At 34.6% G+C, this 20,905-nt stretch overlaps 1 protein-coding gene across 1 annotated transcript; it reads right to left on the reverse strand.

Moving 5' to 3' along the window:
- Positions 1-8,086: 8,086 nt before the first annotated feature.
- LOC139726234 (SEC14-like protein 2) lies at positions 8,087-20,905 on the reverse strand. The gene is made up of 10 exons (XM_071637301.1): positions 20,852-20,905; positions 16,970-17,039; positions 15,895-15,938; positions 14,763-14,825; positions 12,745-12,838; positions 11,785-11,879; positions 10,839-10,934; positions 9,883-10,027; positions 8,874-8,983; positions 8,087-8,236 (listed from the first exon to the last, which is right to left on the reverse strand). Exons 1-10 carry the CDS (start codon positions 20,903-20,905, stop codon positions 8,087-8,089), a joined length of 921 nt encoding a protein of 306 aa, XP_071493402.1.

A 20,905-nucleotide genomic window follows, 5' to 3' on the forward strand; every position in this document is an offset into this window, starting at 1 on the left:
ATATATATATGTATATATATATATATATATATATATATATATATATATATATATATATATATATATATATAATATATATACGTAGAGTCTTCCCTGCGAAATTGAGAATTTAAAAGCAGTAGACTAGTTAGATAAATTAACTATCTGGAATGGAAAGGGTAGTATCCATTATCATAGGGGATAACTTGCTTCTTGAAATACAAAGACACCATCCATTTAGACACACATGTTGATTGTTTAATCAGAGCATGCATGTAATCACAGTTTTCACCTGAACAAAATTAGATGCATCAGCTCCCAATATCAATACGGGATCTATACAAAACAACCTTTTCTTACCGCAGACTCAATTACGTAGCAAAGACTATAATAATTGTAAGTTTACGCGTGTTATTCAGTGAGACTTGTCTTGCCATTGTCAGTGATTGTGACTTTGTATATGAATCAGAGTATATTAGGTGCATCTTACTTCGATGCTTATTTCGCTGAACTTATTCAGTTGATGGCATAAAGAAAGGCAAGGCTTTTACTTGTTTCATTTTTTTTTCTAGGGGCGGGCATTAGTGGATGCGGGGGGGGGGGGAATAATGTAAACAATGCACACCATTAACTTGTAGAGTACACAAATCAACATTAGCAGAAGTCAGCAAGGAATTTGATATCAAAGAAATTTTAAAGGAGTCAAACACACCTAAGAAGGGGTTCCCTCCCTATTACCTTGTTCACACTGTAAAGAAAAGAGGAAAATAAACAATTTTATTGCAGTAAAAAAAGTACTATTTCTATTTTCAGAAATTGCAAATGGCTCAAAGCTTACCAAAGAAAACAAATTCCTTTTCTCTCTCAAAGTGAAAAAAAACCACGATATCAATATTTTTACGTCCATTTGAACAGTACTCTCTAGAAAAAAATCGAGTGAAAATTTTCACTCTTAAAGGAGTGAATACAAAAAAGAGTGAATTTGGAGTGAATTTCGAGTGAATTTCGAGTGAAAATGTTCATTTTCACTTATTTTGGAGTGACCTCAGGGATCACTTGAAGATTTTGGAGTGATCCCTGACGTCATTCTAAAACGAGTGAAAATGAACATTTTCACTCGAAATTCACTCCAATTTCACTCTAAATTCACTCTTTTTTGTATTCACTCCTTTAAGAGTGAAAATTTTCACTCGATTTTTTTTTTTGAGAGTACAAAATTCGTAACTATACCGTAATACAAAACAGCTGTTATTGCATCAGGAGAATCCAGTGCATGCACATTAAAATGAATTCACGTTGGTACGCCTCGAGTATTTCTTTGTATATGAAATTCCTTTGCATTTATCGTTACCAGTGAACCTCGATATCTTCACGTACAATACCATAATATGATATAATTACTACTTATATCGTTATCCTTGTTATCATTAGAAGTGTAATCATGTTTTTAGAAAAGTGTGGTAAAGATGACACACTCTGAACATGGACAAATTTTATTCCCTATTATAAAGCATCTGAGACTGAGACTTTGAAAGAACACACACTCTCAGACCTAGACACTCAAAGTGAACACAACAACGACATCCAGTCTACGAATATGCCTGTCTTGCAATGAACAGCTCTCTTATAGATACCAGAAGCCTAGGCATGAAATCACAATTGAATAACGTTTGAAATGTCTCATCAATATCTCCACACACACAATAAAACCCTCATTTCATTTGTAATGATGACCCTCGTTGGTAAACCCCTAAACAGGACACTCAGTCTTGGTGCCTGAAAATGAGATCGCAATTAAAAGATATTTCATTTTATGTCATTTCATTCCATTTCATTTCATTACCAACAAAATAAAACATTTATGGACACACAATAACACAGAATCGGTACAATGTTGTAACAAAGAAAGAAAAATACTGGGAACTGATAATCATTACGCCTATACTGTGAACTGATAATCATTATACGGTGGCCTTTTTTATTATACCGAATTAGAATTTGAATTGTTGGAAAGTGAGAAGCAAAGCGTGTAATTTGCATCTCCTCGTGGACAACGTAACAAATAAAACTAAGCTAGATTGCCTAAAGAAGAAAAAAAAAAGAACCCGCTATGATCTTATCATCGAACACTATATGATTACTATTATCCTCCAATTTTATTGCTGTCAGCGGTATGTGAAAGGCATGTGATCATATTCAATACCCCAAACAATTGTAAATTATTTCTTAAGACAGCAATATCATGCTATAACACAAATTATCATAAGTGTGGCAATATACAAGGGAATGCACTTCATTATAAAAACAACTGTATGATAACAGTACAACCAGGAATATCATAATATATCATAATATGCTCTATATGACAATTACAGTAGACCATGACAGTGAAAACAATGAAGCAACCTCACAGGGAGGTTAACTCCATACAATAAAAAAGAAATAAAAATCAAAGATTGAAAATTGAAGGATAATTCAGCACCAGTTAAAAATTAGCATTAAACGAAAAAAATAATCGTTTACAAGCACAACAATTAAAAAAACTGGGAACGGAAACGATAAAAACAGGGAAGGAATGGAATTCAGGCATATTTCAGTTTTTTTTTTCTATATGGGAATTAAAATATTGTGTGTGGAAAAACTATGCAAATTATAAGGCGATACATCATCATCCATTTATACTCACTTGCATATTTATGACTGTTTATAGAACTGTTTTGTGAAAATTAGCGAAACTTCAATTTTCTCAGCTTTCATGACTTTTATCCGGCAGTGATCAAATCTTTCCTGTTATGCTTTATGTTTAATCCAATTTTACTTTCTGTTTCAGACCAGCTATAAAATAATATTGAAAAAATAGAATTTCTCTTTTAAGAATATTTTGGACTGAGAGATGAATGGAAACGAGTCAATATAACGATTACGCATAGAAAAAACAATGTATGGCTATCATACCGTCAAACATACAAATGATATACATATGAATACAAATAATATACAGGTAATATATACCTTTAAAGGTGTAATATAACACGTGACAAAAAAGGCGGGAGATATATTATCTCAACTAGAAAGACATGACTCACGAGGGATTGCAAAATGTTGTGCTACAATGATATGATATGATGTTATACTCTACGGTGATCTACATAAATACACGTCACGTAATTCTAGCGTGCCGTGTGCAACCATCAAATTCTTGCATTGTATTGCCTAACGTGACGTCATTGCTCACAATACATACAATACAATACGTAGTGGTAGTGGTAGTGGTAGTGGTAGAGTAGTTAAACGTCCTTTACGCCTTGTTTTGTAAACATATTTATTCATATCTGTTATTTTCACATGTACATGTACATTATCACTTATATTTTTGTATTCATATTATATTGTAAATATGTTTGTTCTCTCATACCCCGAGAGGGGGTCGATAGAGTCAATAAAATCTTACAAATCTAAATCTTACAACTATGACTAATCACCGATAAGTGTTTTTTTTTTTAACATTCAATATGTAATACCAAGAATTATATCAAATGAGAGTAAGCAGCAAGGGGACAAGTACTTTGTAACTTACAACGACATTACCCATAATTATCATGAGCAATTATTTATAATCATAATTATATAGGACAGAAACAGAAATCCAAGCATCTGTGACGAATTTGCGTAAGACGGGTGAAGTCAGATAACACAGGCATGACGTTTTGTTCGTGTATCAAAGATATCGTGGACAGTGGTATGGGGTCGCAAGCTGGACTGCACATGAATCGTGCTAAAGGACGTTCTAGATGATGTTTTGCTCTTTTGTAATGCGATAGAAGTCATTACCTTAAATTACGGGAAAGCAACTAAAAATTGCGAATGCCAGCTTGATAACAAATAGTTTGTAATGGTTGAATGACCTTCCCAACAGCTTATCATATGTCTTAAGTACTCGTATACGTTACATGTCTTTCGATACGCATAACTTCAAGAAATATGAATTACTGCGATAAGTTATGAGAAATCCATAAAAACCTATACGGAGGCCAGCGTGACAACAGCTAGTGAGCTGTGATTGAATGAAATTTCGTACAAAATGTGTCCTTTTTAATGCCCAGTTTAGAATATGGACGTGCACTCCCTTTATATGAGGACTATAATTTATTTAGGCAACCTACTAACTTGTCCGAAAGATCGGTCTGTATCTCGCCGTCGGGGAAATGTTTCGCGGAGACTGCGTCTGGCTCCACGGATCCCCTCCTATGTCTACGGAGGAGAGCGATAACGTCAAAAAAATAAAAGACTCCTCCGGACAGAGGGATCTTTCTGTCTACCTACTAAGCAGAGTTTTAGCAGAGCCATTCCCCTCGACGATTTCAGTGAAATACGTCGTAACGCTGGGGGTCAATATTGAATCTTAAATGTAATTTACAAGAGTTGAATCGATTTTTGTTATTTTATACGGAAAACAAAAATCACATGACAATGTGTGATGCCAATTTAGTGTGCTTACCGGAAGGCTAAATGAGATGCTAAATGATAATCTTGCTGTGTACATAATCATTCTTTGCAAATCAAACTTCAATGTCAAATGGAAGGCAGATGTCAACCAAAATTGCATTTCGATTGCATTTTAAGAAAATGCTATTAGCTACACTGAAGTGATATAAGAACCGAATTTTTTGTGTCTGCATATCATCACGATGAGCATTTGTACAGCTAATTTAAACAATAAATTTGATATGATATAATTATTATCAACTTTGTAAGAATATATATATATATATATATATATATATATATATATACATATATTGCAATTTTTCCGCTCAATTTTCAAATCAGGCAAAACGAGCCTGTCCGTATAGCCGCATATGACTCTGTCGCCATTTGGAGGGAGTATGCTTCGGCGACAAACAGGATGGCGCTGTAGTATAGATGTGGTTTTCAAAACATCATGAACGTATTGCATTCCACCACATTGGAGCACTTCTGTTTGCCAGAGAGTGTAAACAAGGACAGCACAACCTTGAAAGATCAATATATATATATATATATATATATATATATATATATATATATACACTTTGCTGCTTTCTTCGGTAGGCAACGCGAATGTCACGCAATGTCTAAAGCTTTATCTTGTGTTTTTTTTGTACGATTCCTGGGCTGAATATTGTTCAAAGGAGACCCCATTGTTTTCTCTCTCTTTTTTTTTAAACTGGTGTGGTCGATCGAGTAATACCCTTAGAAGAGGATGAAGTCTTCTGTGGTAGGTTTGATGTTGATAGAGAGAGCCCTCTTGAGAGGAAATGACCTTCATGATAGCCGCTGTCTCGAACGATGTCGTCCACGCTGGCTCCGAGCATCGATGCGTTGACTTCGAGTCGTGGCTCGATGACCTCCATCCAGTAACTGAGCTTCCTGGTCTTCTGGAAGGCTCCGTGGTTGTCAAACTTAACAATGTCTGTGGGAATTGATTCAGAAGCCCTTAGTATTAGTCATAATGGTTAGACGTGTCGTCGAACTGATCTTGCTCACGCCTCATGCACACTGTTTGGACACCACCAGTCAAAAACTGGGGGAAAAGGGTGTAATGCATACAAATCGCTAACAGGCTCATGGGTACCACAAGTTCGATTTGATGGTTTTCTAGAAAGAAGATGCTTTGATATATAACACTGCATAGTAAAACAGATTCTCGTTGATGACGTATACAACATTGCCTACCCTTTTTCTCATCATACAGGATGTACACTTTGTATGCTGCATGTTTACAGTATGTATACTGAATAATGTGAAAGTTAATTCCTCTTGTTTTTCATTGCTCTGAGTTATAGATCTCGATGAGCGTATTAACTAGTCTTTCCTCGCTACTGTAGGCGGCTATTTTAGTCCTCTCTTCAGTATCATCAATGTATCTCAATGACATGCCACATGTAACACTGATTAATGTTTAATTGCTATGCTTACAGGATAAAGGTTTTATGACATACGAATGCATGTTGATTTGTGTTGATTTATGATACCCTCAACATCACTTTTGCAGTGAAACGAATACCTGGAAACAATCCATAATTATTTTGAAATAATTTTTCTTCTATTTTTCTTCAGATTACTTGGATACACCCACAAAAAACCCCTTCCAAATCAAGATTCTGGTTGTGACCTCATCTGTCAATCATTGCTAAAGTACTGATATGTTTAACAAAAGATATAGGAATGCACCTTCCCCTCGACTCAGCATAATTTGCATGTTTCTGTGATATTAATACGACTAACAAAAGACATATGGCGAGGGAACATGCAAGCTATGCTCGGTCTCAGGGAGGATGCATTACAATGTCTTTTGTTAATCATAATTAGTACTTTAGCATGATTGATAGATGATGTCACAACCAGAATCTTGGTTTGGAAGGTTTTGTGGGCGTATCCAAGTAATCTGAAGAAAAATAGAAGAAAAATTATTTAAAATATATGGCATGTTTCCAGATATTCACTTCACTGCAAAAGCGATGTTGAGAGTGTCAAGAATCAACACAAATCAACATGCATTTGTATGTCATAAAACCTTTAATTTGAAATATGTATAGGCCGAATTGGATAACTGCACACAAAATGGAACCAACAAGAACCAAGAATGGAACCAAGAAGAACAAAGAAAAAAAAAACACTGAAGAAACAAACAACAACTAACCAGGTACGTACACACACACACACACACACACACACACACACACACACACACAATCACACAAATTAACAAATAAACAAACAAGAAGTAAAGAGAAAGCAGTATCATATATTCGCTGCTTACATAATCCCGGCTCCTCGAACTCAACTTCACCGTCTTCAGGTACGATGTGACTGTTGTATCGCTTCTCCTCCATGATAACAACCTTTTCACCCGTGTGTGTAGTTCGAGTGATGCCGAAAGCTATGTCGTGAGATTCCGTCTTGAATTCGTACCTAATAAGGGAATTTGATCTTCATTTAGTATTAAAAGTCAGGTATGACACATGCACTTTAGAACGAAATTGTATCAAGTTGATGAAAAAAAAATGAAAAAGATGGGAAAAAACGATTAAAAAGATGAAAAAAAAAGTCATGCTTAATCCTAACTTATGGCAGAGCACGATCAGAAAACAACAACAAAAAGTCAATTAGTTAAATACTAAAATTCTTCGATGAAAATACTGCAAAAAGTAGTGTGGCTAGAAACTTTGTGTATAGTTTCAATTTCTTTTTTTGTTTGACTTTTTTTTTCCTTCTACCGATTCGGATACCTCTGGAAGAAAGTCTGATCTGATTACACGCAAACAAACGCAAATGTCGCAGACAACGAACAAGATTAGCTACGGTATTGTAATAAGTGGAAGAACAGTACTCAGAATAGACCGTTTCTGTATTAAATGTATTACACTGTATGGATGCTTCATTTCCTTGAGCCTCCGAAGCATTTCATTCACCTGCTCCGACCCATTAAGCTCCATAGCTGTTGCTAGGTAGTGCAAAGCTCCGACAATCTCTATGGTGGTTAAGTTCGAGTTTTGTGAACAAAACATACATACATACAGAAACAATCTACTAAAAGCATGAAAACGTCCATGCCTTGGAAATAAACGTGACAGCCAACGAAGTATTGTAATGACGGCATGAACACAAACGCTGATTATATCACGATATTTGCTTTGCTTCAAGATACAATGCCAGTTTGAAAGGAAATTAATGCATTCCAACGATAACAATGACGATTTGATAATGGCAACAAAAGGAATAATGACAGTTAATGCAGCAATTATAATACGTCATGACTGTATGTTAGTGATAGTGATAAAACAGTAATGATAATGATTACAAAGCAGAATGTCAGATATAATGATGGTGAAATTGCTCAGCAAATAATATTACTTCTGATATGAATGATAGCACAATTATGACAACTGATGATGATGATGATGATGATGATGATGATGATGATGATGATGATGAAAACGATGACGGCTTCTTATATAGCGCCGGTATCCTCCTTGGAAGGGCGCTCATGGTGCTTGATCTAGAATGTCTTAACTTCAACTGAAGAAAAAAAAAGATAAGAAATAATGAACGATCGATTGCAAACTCACCTGAATATGCTCCCAAGGGTGTTGACCTTGAACTTGATTTCTGTTGACCTTCTACCCGGAAGTTCTTGCGTGGTCATCATGTCGTCATGTTCGAGACCGCGGCCCTTCTGGTAGTAGAACGTCGGAACCTTGCCTCCTAGGTTTATCTGGCCAACACATAAATTTTGCCTTCATTTAAATGAAACCGTGCACCTTTTTTTCAAAGAATGATGGGACAACAGGAAATGACATCAGTTTCATCATCTCCATCATGTTGTGTTCATTGAATAACGAAAATGTTGAGTGACAAGTATTTAAAAAAATCCTTCAGAAGAGGGTGTTTCACCTGGAAATATTGTCTGAAATCAGATGATTCGAAATTATTTGGCAACGTGACAAGCTGTTAAAGTGGACTTGATAAGAGAATGGATTGTTACCAGTATTAAAACACCCTTGATAGACTGATGGTCTAGTAGACGAATAGGAATGAAGGGGAAATCATGGTTTCTGTCGAGTCGTTATGAGAATAGGAAGGTGCTGATCTTTACGACCAGGGGCATACTCTCAATTTTTTGTTTTTGTTTTCAAAATGGGTGATTCTTTTTTTTTCTGCCTTTGAGTGGCTTTTTAAATAATTATTTTTTCGCCATGCATACCTCATCCTGATGATGATAATGAAGAGGGAGGAAGGGGAGAAAAGGGGAAAATTATAGATTTTCTATTTTCATGTTAATACAATCACATTTTACGATTGTATTCCATTTCAATCATGTGTGCTTGTGTGTGTGTGTGTGTCGCTCTCACCTTTGTGGGGCACATGTTCGGATTACCTCCAGTGTCGGTCATAGTTCCACCCCAGTGAACCGGAAGTATATCAGCATCTATGTATTTCAGCAACACATCCTTCCAGCTTCCTATAAGGTGTTGTTCCATACAAAGTCAAATCAGGCGGTTGTCATTCCATGTAGCTAGGTGTATCGGGCGTGTCATTATAAAGGATATTATGCCATAATTGCATATATTTCCTCTTAATTACTGTGTTATGCATGTAGGCCCTACGAAATTCATAGTTTATGTCAAAAAGTGTTTCTATTCATATTTGTATATTAATGCACACTTTTTGCTAGTGGAAGTGAATGAAACAAACTGATATTACGGCACATTTTTCTTTGTTTACATTTGCCTGTGCGCAGTGACGTGGATAGATGCGTGCATTGGTATGTAAATATTCTGATACCTGAATATAATAAGACACAAGTCCATAGTGAAAGATTCAGAAAATTAAAAGGACATACTAACATATAACATGACTTGTACTTTTAAAATGCCACTTATGGGAATTTATGCATACAAATTTAAAAGAAAAACAGTTATTTGACTATTTATCTAAATCTATTACTTTCATTTTAGATATACAATCATGTGTTCGTGTTTTGAGCATCAAAATGTGCCTTGTAACTATGAAAACCAGATGAATTAATGTATTTCATGAATACATCAATTTATATTGTTTATATAACTTCGTTATGATTTCAGTTTTCAGACTTTAATTTCCCACGATGTATAATTTAAAAAAGCGGTACAAATTCCACATGGTACACACAAAGTTTCCTATCAAATAAATCCTGATTTGTTGTCATGACTTTATGGAACTTAATAGAATGATGTACTGAACACTCTATTCTAGGAAGAAGTGACTCAAACTAAAAATAAATAAAACTAAAAGTGACTAAAGCTTAAAAAAATGAAAGAAATATTGTTCTTCTCATTGTTAATCCAATAGCTAACTCATATATACATGGTAAATGATTACCCCCGATGACTTTGATCTTTTCTCGTGTCCCTTCACTGAGGAAAGGCTTCAGGATGAAGTAGACAGCTGGAAAAAACTTTGTCGGCCTGACGAGAAATAGGCGATGAATCACTTCCGGGTAGTGTTGTTCAAACAGCCCAGCGACCTTTTAGGCATAATTTACCATTTGCAGATGAAATAAAATCCAGCATTAGAGCTTTAAAATAGTTCTAAAATGTGAGTTAGGGATAAAAACAACCACTGAAAAAATTTGAATAGGTAAAATCGATGTTAAACATATTAATTATTAAACATGTTAAATATACAAAAATGTGACCAATAGTTATAATAAAAATGTTTCCAGACTAAACCGTCTAGAGTTACGGTTTATTGAGAAAAATGCAGAAATCTCCTTATATCTTAGGCTTTATCGCGAAAATTGTATATGATAGGCTGTTTTGTGGTACAACAGACCTACACAGCCATGTGCATTGAATGTCATATCTTGAATATTTTGTAAATCACGGTTCTTAAAGGTAAACAGGACCTTTAATTTGTGCGTGTGTATGTGTTTTGGAGAAAATAAGTAGAATAAAAAAATGTCTTTGAAAAAAATACAACACAAAAAACAAGAAACAAAAAGCAGAAAGAATCTACGGAGAAAAAGTCATAGTGTTAAAGATCAATCTTGATTGCCATAAACAGTACAGTCTTACGTGATAACGTTACCAAGTTTCGAAACCAATAAATAGTTTTGGTGTTTTCTGTTTGGTTTTATGCATTCCCTCAACTTTCTTTCGTCTTTTTTTTTTGCATAATTCTGTAATAATTGTACAAGTGCGTTTTCTTGTGCTGGTGGAAGTGTAGATTTATATCCTTCAATTTGAATCTTTGTGTGTGTGTGTGTGTGTGTGTGTGTGTGTGCTACGTAGTAAATTAATTGCTTCCAACTGATGAATAAACATTCATGTTCTTACCTCTGTCATTACAGTCATACCCGGTTTCCACATGTGCGATACGCCTAGATGTTCGAGATCGACAATCCATGTTATGCCTTCGATATGACGACCAAGCTGGATAATCAATCAATCAATCAATCAATCAATCAATCAATCAATCAAATCAAGAAGTTAATTTAATCAAGAATTCAATCGATTAATCAATGAAGTAATTCACTATTCAAACATTTATTTGACTAACTAGTCAATCAGATAAAGAACAGCTTCATAGTAGACGTAACTCTACGTGGTAACGATGATGACATAATTAGGAATTGCTGCTTTTAATCATGATATTGAAATCATAAAACTCATATACACAGATAATATAGGTCCTAGAAAGGACAAAATGAAAGCTATAGCAATCTTTACGCTACCCCATCCCCAAAAGTCAACAAATATAAAATTGTCCATTCCTTTTTTGAGAATGGATAGAGCATCAATAAATGAGAACTCCTAAGTGCGCTCCTACTATATGAACACGAGAGTATGTTTTCTCGCATGTGTTTCTCTTTTGTTATTTTCAATTAAAGTATTAGTCAATTGCTTAATACCTATCCATGTTATTGCATTTCCCTGATTTTGTCTTTGTTTTAGTTTACATAATTCTGATCTCATCCAAGTCGGCTTTCACTGCATTCACACGCGCTTTAGTTGTGTTTCCCTAACCATAATCATAGTAACAGTAAAATATGAACATTAGAGCAAAGACATAATAGTACAACGACAAGACAGAAATGACTTGTGCGAACTTCGAAAAGTGCTGATATAATAACTGCCCATGGTAATGATTGATTTTCTTTCCTTTTCATCAAGTAGGCCCTAAACGTACTTAAAAGCCAATAATATGTACAGGTTTCTAAATCTAAGAACGATGACTAGAACAAGCTGAAGTGAATTGTTCCTCCCAAACAGTCTAACCCACCTTTCTTGAAACTGCTTCTTGTTCTTTTTGAAGTCGTTCCAGGATGAAAATGTTTGTCTTGATGATATCACCTGCTTTCACAGAGAACAGGAGACCTGTTGAGAAACATGCGAGTTTTGCAGAAAAAGCAAAACTTAAGTTATATCAATTATATGAACAAAAACTTATTACATGATTTACGCTGAAACTTCTTTTGAAATAGTCATAATGCTGATAATGTATCACCACACAAACACCTATGTGTATAATTTTATTTAATTTTTTTTACTTAAATTTTTACTTAAAAACCTACTCTGTTGCCTTTTGTATGAAAACGGACTTGCATCCTTCAATGATTTTTTAAAATAATGTTTGTAAAAAAGTGACATCTGCACACTAGATTATTGTACACTGTAACGTGGTTGCGAACAATAGCAGTACTTGGTATAGGCCCTATAATATATATATATATATATATATATATATATATATATACATATATATATATATATATATATATATATATATATATATATAACACTTATATTCCATGCCTGTCCTTTTTTATCATTTCGCTTTTGTTACATTTTTCTACCATTCTGTTCTTCTGGCTTAATTACTTTGACGTACACTTTAACTTATGTATACAGTTACACTTTAAACGCATTATGTCAAATGAAAACATAACAACAACATGCAATTTTATATTATGTATGTAACATTCTAGGATTTTTGAATTCTGGCCTGATGTAGTTTAGATGTTATGGTACAATCATGTTTTGCATATTCATCATACACACACTTATCTCGTTCTTTCTCGGTATGTACATAATGTACAGTATTTTATGTGTATCCATGTACACTTACTTTAAAGTGTATGTAGATTATATATTTGTGTGTGTGTGTGTGTGTGTGTGTGTGTGTGTGTGTGTGTGTGTGTGTGACCGGAGTATGCAAAGCTGTGACAAAATGTGGTCATACCTTTCGGGTCGACATTTCCAATGGGAGAAATCCAAACGATGTGACCTTCTTTGTCCAGTCCCACGGCGCCTCCAGGCCAGTATTTCAGGCAAACCTTGATGAGAAATTGAAGAAGGGGCGGACTGTCATTCCATCTACACTCAATCTTGACACATTTTTGTTACATTTACTTCAAAATTAGCAATTCACAATTATGTTTTAATGAATCGACATCACAGGTTCACATAATCATCATATTGAAAAGGTGAAATAAGATAATGTCATGGATATTTTTCTCTATCTATTTTATGGATTTTGCCTGCTACGACAGAGATCATGTCCACACTATGGTACAGTAGTCTTGACCAAATCACTTCATCGCCCCCATAACACGTGAACAGCAGTTATTTTGTGTGTCTAGCGTATCAATTTACTCCTATTTACTCTGAGGAGGCTGTTATGCTTTGCCATTTTTATTTTTCTCGTCTTGAAGGACAAGGACAATGAATCAAGAAAATGATCATGACGATAATGAAGATTTTCATCTAAGAGTCTCGATAAACTCCTCACTATTAGGAAAGAGGCAAGTAATTCATGAAAATGACCAACATTATACTCAAAATGTAATCAGCTTTATCGTCTGCCTGTGTCGTTGTATTAACGGTCATTGATTGCACAGCGTAATGAGGATTGCGTTTCCGTGGTGGGGATTTCATTTCAGGTTTAATAGCAAGGTGCTGTCCAAACTGAAAGTCACTTGTGGACATTAGCAGCGTCATTAATAATGGCAACTGAGATTTGGATAGGACATGTCTAACTCATTACAATGTGGGAAAAGGCACAAGTAAAAGTCTTTTCAGAACAATAGATGTCTTGCTTTACTCTCTCGGTGAGTGTAGCTAAAGGTATTCCCTAAAGCATTGCCATGACATGGGGCGTGGAATTATTTTTTGAGGGAAACAAATCTTGAAAAACTATAGAATACATGTGTGTAAATATGTATATATATCCTAATTCCGCTATATATATATATATATATATATATATATATATACCGTATGTCCCAAAAAAAAATTACAACGGGGCCCTACGCAATGATATCTTTAAAAATATTGCATCAATCTAAATACAAATTCAGGGTATGAGACTATAACTCATTGCCCACATCTTACAGAAAACCCCATTCGATTTGCTTCAGTGGTCAAAGAGAAATGAGGAATTTTGTAGAGGATGTCGGGATTCTCTTTTGTCCCAAGTTCTGTCTATTGTTCACACACAAAATCATCGAAGTGCTAAACTTGGAAGAATCAGACTCATGACATGCTTTACTACAATCCCCATTTCTCTGTGACCGCTTAACCAAATCGAATGGGGATTTCTGCAAAATAGAGCTAAGATGTCATATTTTAAGACCCTGAAGTAGTATGGAAAAAAAATAATCATATTCGATGTTATCAATGCGAAAATCTGATTGTAATTTTTGTGGGACATACTGCAGTATGTCCCTCAAAAGTGACAATCAAATTTTCGAATTGATAACATCCAAAATGATCGACCTGTCTAAGTGCTACTTCGGGGCCGTAAAATATAACATCTTAGCTTTATTTTGCAGAAAGCCTCATTCAATTTGGTTAAGCGGTCACAGAGAAATGTAGATTGTTGTAAAGCATGTCATGAGTCTAATTTTTCCAATTTTAGCAATTCAATGCTCTAGTGCGTGAATAATAGACAGAACTTGGACAAAAGAGATTCCCGACATCCTCTACAAAATTCCGTATTTCTCTTTGACCACTGAAGCAAATCGAATGGGGTTTTCTGTAAGATGTGGGCAATGAGTTATAGTTTCATGACCTGAATTTGTATTTAGATTGATTCGCTATTCTTAAAGATATCATTGCGGGGGGTCCCGTTGTAATTTTTTTTTTGGGGACATACTGTATATATACAAAGGGCAAATTAAAATGTCACTTATGTTTTCATTTATTCACTATTTTCTATTTGTTATCTATTTTCCGCATTTTATCAGACTTCTTACTTACTTCAGGCATCTCATACCATTCCAGAAGTGTATCAATGCGGTTCTGACTCCGCCATATTAGGTCCTGGATAAAGATAATCAGACGTTAAAAAAATATTAGATAATATAGATGAAAAAAAAAGACTCTCCAATGTGACATAAGGGAGAAGAAAAACTACGAATAAACTCAGTTCTGTTGTTTTGTTTCTTTTGTTATCATTTACGACTTTAATCATTTTGATAACTTTAACAACCAGATAATGGTTGAATACAGTACAATTAACGTCTAATACCCCAAAGTGCCTGTGTGAGAAAAAGCACAGCCCTTTTTTACTTTAACATGGGTTTGCTCATCTATCATTGTAGTAATAGGTAGAAAAAATAAATAATGTTAAAAATTAATACATTCATAATTTCTGTAAATGATTGACGTATTCGAGAATTTCAGTCTGGACAGTAAAAGCAAATGGAGGCGTGGTGGGGGTCACATAAGGTTGGTTTTTTTTTTGTCACAGTTATACTTCCTTCGGTCCTCTGCTTTACATGCCCATGGAATTCAGTCAAAGACACTTATCTCTCTAAGAGTACACATAAGCTATATCTTCGTAGGAAAACAGCAAAACGAGATTTAGAGCGGTGAGTTGGCTCAGTCGCTAGCGCGTCTGCCTCACGATCCAAGGGACCCGAGTTCGATCCCGAGTCTGGACTGAGCAATGTTGTGTGTAAACATACCGTCCCCTCTAGCAAGAGGCAAAACACTCTGTCCCTCAGATAGGACATAAAATGGAGGTCTAGTGTATGAAAGAGTCACAGCTCATACACGTAAAAGATCCTGCTTCATTCTTTCATCGCAAAGAGCAGGGTGTTTAACCTGGTGAAGTGGTCCTACCTCACATCCAACTGGACCTCATGGAAGACCAGCTTAGCATAGCTGAATATGGACTATCTAGCCATCTTCTCAGATGGAAATGAACAAACAAACAAACAAACAAACAAACAAACAAACAAACAAACAGAGGAACGTGGAGAAAAGAAAGAGGAAAAAAAGAAGAGAGAGAGAGAAAAAACAACAACAACTTGAAAATACCAGAAGGAAGAAGTAAAGGATCATTTTCAGCCAAATTTTCTGCAGAGTAAATATCGTTGGTACTCACCTGTCTGAACATCGGCTCTGCCTTTTTCACTGAAAACCTCCGTGCTAGATAATAAAACACCAAACACTGAATATCTTTAAGAGCAATTATAATCAATGTTTATTAAAGCTGACTTTTGATATCAAACAAACAGGAATATACTGACATTAAAATCGGACCTCATTTAAAGTTCGTATGCTATGTATTTTTTGGCCAACATCATTGCTTCCCCCAGAAAAACCCCCCAACAATACTCGTGATGTTTTAAATTCAATTATATTATTTTAATTTGAAGACTCTTCCATCTTTTCTTTTTTAGTCTTTTTATCACTGTCAAATCATTTTATAAAATAACTTTGCCATCTGATGACTGTTTGACTGAATAATTGTCTACATAATAATAGCCTCGTTTCATAAAACTAAACAGAATTAAAGACAATGTATTTCTCCGCTGTAATAATTAATGTTTAATAAGATTGTTGAAGAGAATTGGAGTTTATTAACTTCACAGACATTCTTGTTGGTAGTACCCGTCAAAACTAGCACTGATAATAATTAAACGTTAAGGAAGTTCCACATTCAAAGGATGGTATTTTTGAAGATAATAAGTAAACTTATTAACTTTAGGTAACATTATTGACTCATAATCTCTCTGTGCTTATCACGATAGGAATCTTGGCAAAAGAACACAGGAAAGCAAAAGAGAAAGAGGTTAAGAAAGAGAAAAATGGGGAAGAAGAAAGATATTAGCACTTTGGTTGAAAGCACTTCTCTATAGAGAAAACATTATATACGTTTGTGACAAATATCCTCAACAGTGATAACAAACATTTAATCTCAAAAGGCCAGATGATGGTGTGATAACGTGGATCTAAGTTTAGTTTGTTTCATCATTAATTTATGATGATAGGAAAACAAATCCATTCACCTGACAAGGTAAGGTATAGTAACAAAATGTGTTCACTATAGCTTCGTTGAAGATTTTTACGAAATAAAAGATAAAAAACACGAGAACACTTTTTACATTTTGAATGAAAAGATAAATACACGGGTTTTTTTTTCTTCTGGCTTAAGAAGAACGGAGATACAGTCTTACCTCTCAAAAATCGTAAAAGCAGGTGGTCGTTGTGTCGAGGCTCTAGTACATCGCTCAAGTTTGTTTTCAGCTAGAAATGAAACATAACAAAGAGACAAACACAAACATTATAATGATTGGAATCCCAAACAGAAGACTTGATCAAATGTTGGCATTTGCTCATACTCAGCGTTTATCAAGTTTGCTTCAGTCAAACATAATGATCTCACAATGGCACAACTCCTAAATCCAGTTTCTTTTTTTTCCTTCCACACACAGGAACAAACTAATTGATATAGTTCGGAATTTAAAGAGTACAAAAAGTGCTAACTATGATAATGTTGATAATGTCCTTGATACGTTGAATATCGAGTTAAATAAATTACTTTACTGGATAGGAGATAACAAATTGTCAATTAATCTTCAATAAAACTAAATGTATGCTTTTCAGTAATTCTTGGGAAAAATTACCTTAGAAGGTTTTTCTGGATATTATAGCCGTAGAAAAAGTTTCCTCAATTAAATTTTTAGGTTTGTTTCTTGATAATAAGCTCACCTAGAATTTGCATATTGAATCGATTTGCCGTACAATCTCTAGAAATATCGGCGTAATCAATAAAGTTAAATCTTATTAAAAAAAAAATGTTCTGTTAATGTTATACTCATCTTTGATTTTACCTTATTTGAATTATGGCGTTCTCGCCTGGGGTAACACTTATTCCTCGTATCTGGAACGAATGTTATTATTGCAGAAAAATGCTCTTCGTATTATTTGTAGAGAATCGTGGAGATGTCATACTAATGACTTGTTTCATCAAAATAATATCTTAAAATTAAGGATTTGTATTGTTAGATTTAGGACAGTTTATGTACAAAGTGAAAAAAATCATTCCCTTCCTTTTGTGTTTGATTCCATGTTTATTCAAAATAAAACTGTACATTCATATCCCACTAGACAATCCAATGAATTTCATTTACCGCTGTCTAGGACGATTTTTTCAAAATCTACATTCTCCTTTGCCGGAGCTAAATTCTGGAATTCCCTTGATAGCAGCATAAAAGAAGCTGTAAGCTTTAACACCTTTACTTTCAAATTAAAGATTTTTTTTTTGAATTAATTCTTATATCACTGGGGACTGGCATTTTTGAAAGCCGCTGATTCATTTCTTTGCTTTAACGTCTTTAACTTTGTTTAAGTTATTTCATAATCGTTATAATATATCATTTATTAAATAAAGTCCATATCACGGTAAGACTGTAGTCTCATTTGCCTTGGCATCGACCCTTGAACTCTTCCTCCTTTGCAGCAGCTCCTTACCCTGTCTTCCTCTTCCTGTCCCTTTTCTGACCTTTGACCTCCTGTTTATTCTTTCCACGCGTATGTAAGAGAGCTGCTTTGTTTCTGTCTGCGTGTGCGTTTGTGTGCGTATTTGTTTCATGTTCTGTTTCTCGAGGAATTATATGTCTTATTGTTTCGTTTTCACGAGTGCATTGCATTGTACAAGCTAGGCTTTTTAGTAGTCCCCTCCATTTCCGACATTTTTTCTTGGTTACGATTCAGTTACAGTTTGTCCATGCATTTCTTCATCTAAATTATGTCTTGTCTCATTTAAAACAAATGACATGCATTCATATCTCATTTGAATATGCAAAAGTCACATTGTACTTTACTTTGTTTATAATGCAGATGTCATATTGTATACTTTCGTCCGAAAATGAAATGAAATATATATGTGTGAAGAATTCAAAAGAATTGATCGATTTAAAGGAATGGTACTGTATTGGTGGAAATGAGAATTGGGTTTTTAACTTTTTCCGGGATACCAAGAAAACACTTGTGATATAGTATAGAGCATATCATTCTAAAGAGGAATTCAAAGTTTATTTGATGAAAATCTGTTTTGGAATGGCTGAAACATCCAAAAACAAAGTAAAACAAAGCGATCGTAATAAAAGGTGGGACTCGAATCGCTCTGTTTGGGATATCTCGGCAATTTCAAAACCAATCTTTATCAAATAAACGTTGAATTCCTCATGGTATTACATGACCTTTCATATTTCATGAGAGGTAACCTGAAGTTAGGTCTCAACCAAAACTATACGATCCCTTTATCATTTATTTCAATATATTATTTTGATATTCAATGATATTATCGTACATTTCATATTGCAACATTGTATGGGCAACTTAAAAAAATTCACATTGATAATATATTACTTCTACAAAAGAAAGCAATACGTAAATACACCAACTCAGGTTATCGAGACAATTCTGATCCCTTATTCGCAGAATTAAAAACACTCAAGGTAAATGAAATTAATTTTGTGCATAATTCACTCTTTATGTTTCGCTTACATAATGGCCAGTTGCCATTTTCTTTCTTCTCACTATTTCAACCAAACAAGGACATACATTCTTATCCCACAAGACAATCTGATAAATTTCATTTGTATAATCATAAAACAATGATGGCTCTGAAATCTATTAGACACACCGGACCCGATGTTTGGAACTCTCTTCCTTCGGAAATTCGACGTTTAAAGTCCATGTATTCTATTAGGAAAGCTGTAAAAACAATGTTACTCTCGGTATCAGTAATTTCGTTGTCGTTGTTAGTGTATAATACACCGAAATTCCTTCGTAGAAATGTCGTCGCATTTCATCTATTATGTAATCATGTAACCAACCATGAACTGTAACTGTTCACCTGTACCTCGGTGAGAAATATTTTGTCATGCCTTACTGATCAGTGATCCAAGTGAACTAACTTTGTGTAAGCCTTTAGTGAAAGCAGACAGACCTCTCTTTTCCCTTTCTCCTTTCTACTATCCTATCTCTACGCAAGTCATCCCTCCCTCCTAACTTTTTCTATGTGTATTATATACGAGGGCTGCACGCAAATCTACTGTCTTATTCATTGTACGGTTGTCTTGCCGTTAGGTTTCTGCTGTATATAAACATTGTGTAAAGGCAATGAAGAAAAATATTTTAACAACTGATGTTTATGTATATGTATGGCTCCAACAATGCATGTACTTGTACATGTACATGTATGTTCATGTACAATGATAATACAGGAATCAATAAATCAAATAAAATAAAATCAAGTCAAATCAAATCAAATCAAATCAAATCAAATCAGATTCATTGGCAATGAATACATTAATATGTACAATACATTGATCGTAAAATATGTATTGTAGACCTGGGTGACATTGCACTGACATTTATTGCGCGATTAATGTCTCAGTGAGGGCACACAGGTGTATCTTCAGCTGCGCAACTAATGACGGAACTACATGCTTCCGTGATGCGGCCATAATGTTACACGCTCCATAAACCAATCTTTATTACTACAACCAATATGCAACCCTTCACATAAAATTGATGCCCATATTCACCACCCTATCCGCTGTTTAAGATGTCTGTCCTTGACTGACAGTAGACAGATTATGTATATATAAACTTGTTTCACGGCACTATCATACTTATTGAAAAGATGATTCATGCTGAAAGAAGAGAAAATAGCGAAAATTCTGATGGCTTGAAATGAATTCTAATCCTGAGAGAGAACAGGAAATACTAGAATTGCAACCCTTTGCACAAGAGCGTTCAGCACACAAAACAAGAGTAAAAAAAGAGACAATAGCAATTTTAGCTTTCTCACCAAAAGCACAAATTTTATGTAGATCTATGCCAGAAGGAAACATGAGACATCTAAAATCTTAAACTTCAAAAATATGGACTCATTGATATGTCTCAATATTTCTTCTGTGTTTGAACTTTTCCTTCTTGTCTGTCATTATGTATGTCCTATAATACACATTAATGTGTGACCTCAGTCGTAGTTTAGTTTGTTATTATCAAACCATTCTATTAAATGAAAACAAAATTATAAATACCGATCGCAGGGCATCTACTTGCTTGGAGTTCAAATCATCGAGTCGTCCGCTCAT

Source organism: Diadema antillarum, unplaced genomic scaffold (assembly GCF_040938485.1).
Source record: "Diadema antillarum isolate AM-2024a unplaced genomic scaffold, OU_Dant_1.0 seq00000082_RagTag, whole genome shotgun sequence".
Taxonomy (NCBI): Eukaryota; Metazoa; Echinodermata; class Echinoidea; order Diadematoida; family Diadematidae; genus Diadema; species Diadema antillarum.

Coding starts and splice junctions, on each gene's coding strand:
- LOC139726234 (XM_071637301.1), bottom strand. CDS start 20,905: ATGAGCGGACGACTCGATGATTTGAACTCCAAGCAAGTAGATGCCCTG. Junction 12,839..14,762: donor AATGGTATGAGATGCCTGAA/GTAAGTAAGAAG, acceptor TTTCTCATCAAG/GTTTGCCTGAAATACTGGCC. Junction 8,237..8,873: donor CGAACATGTGCCCCACAAAG/GTGAGAGCGACA, acceptor TGTGTTGGCCAG/ATAAACCTAGGAGGCAAGGT.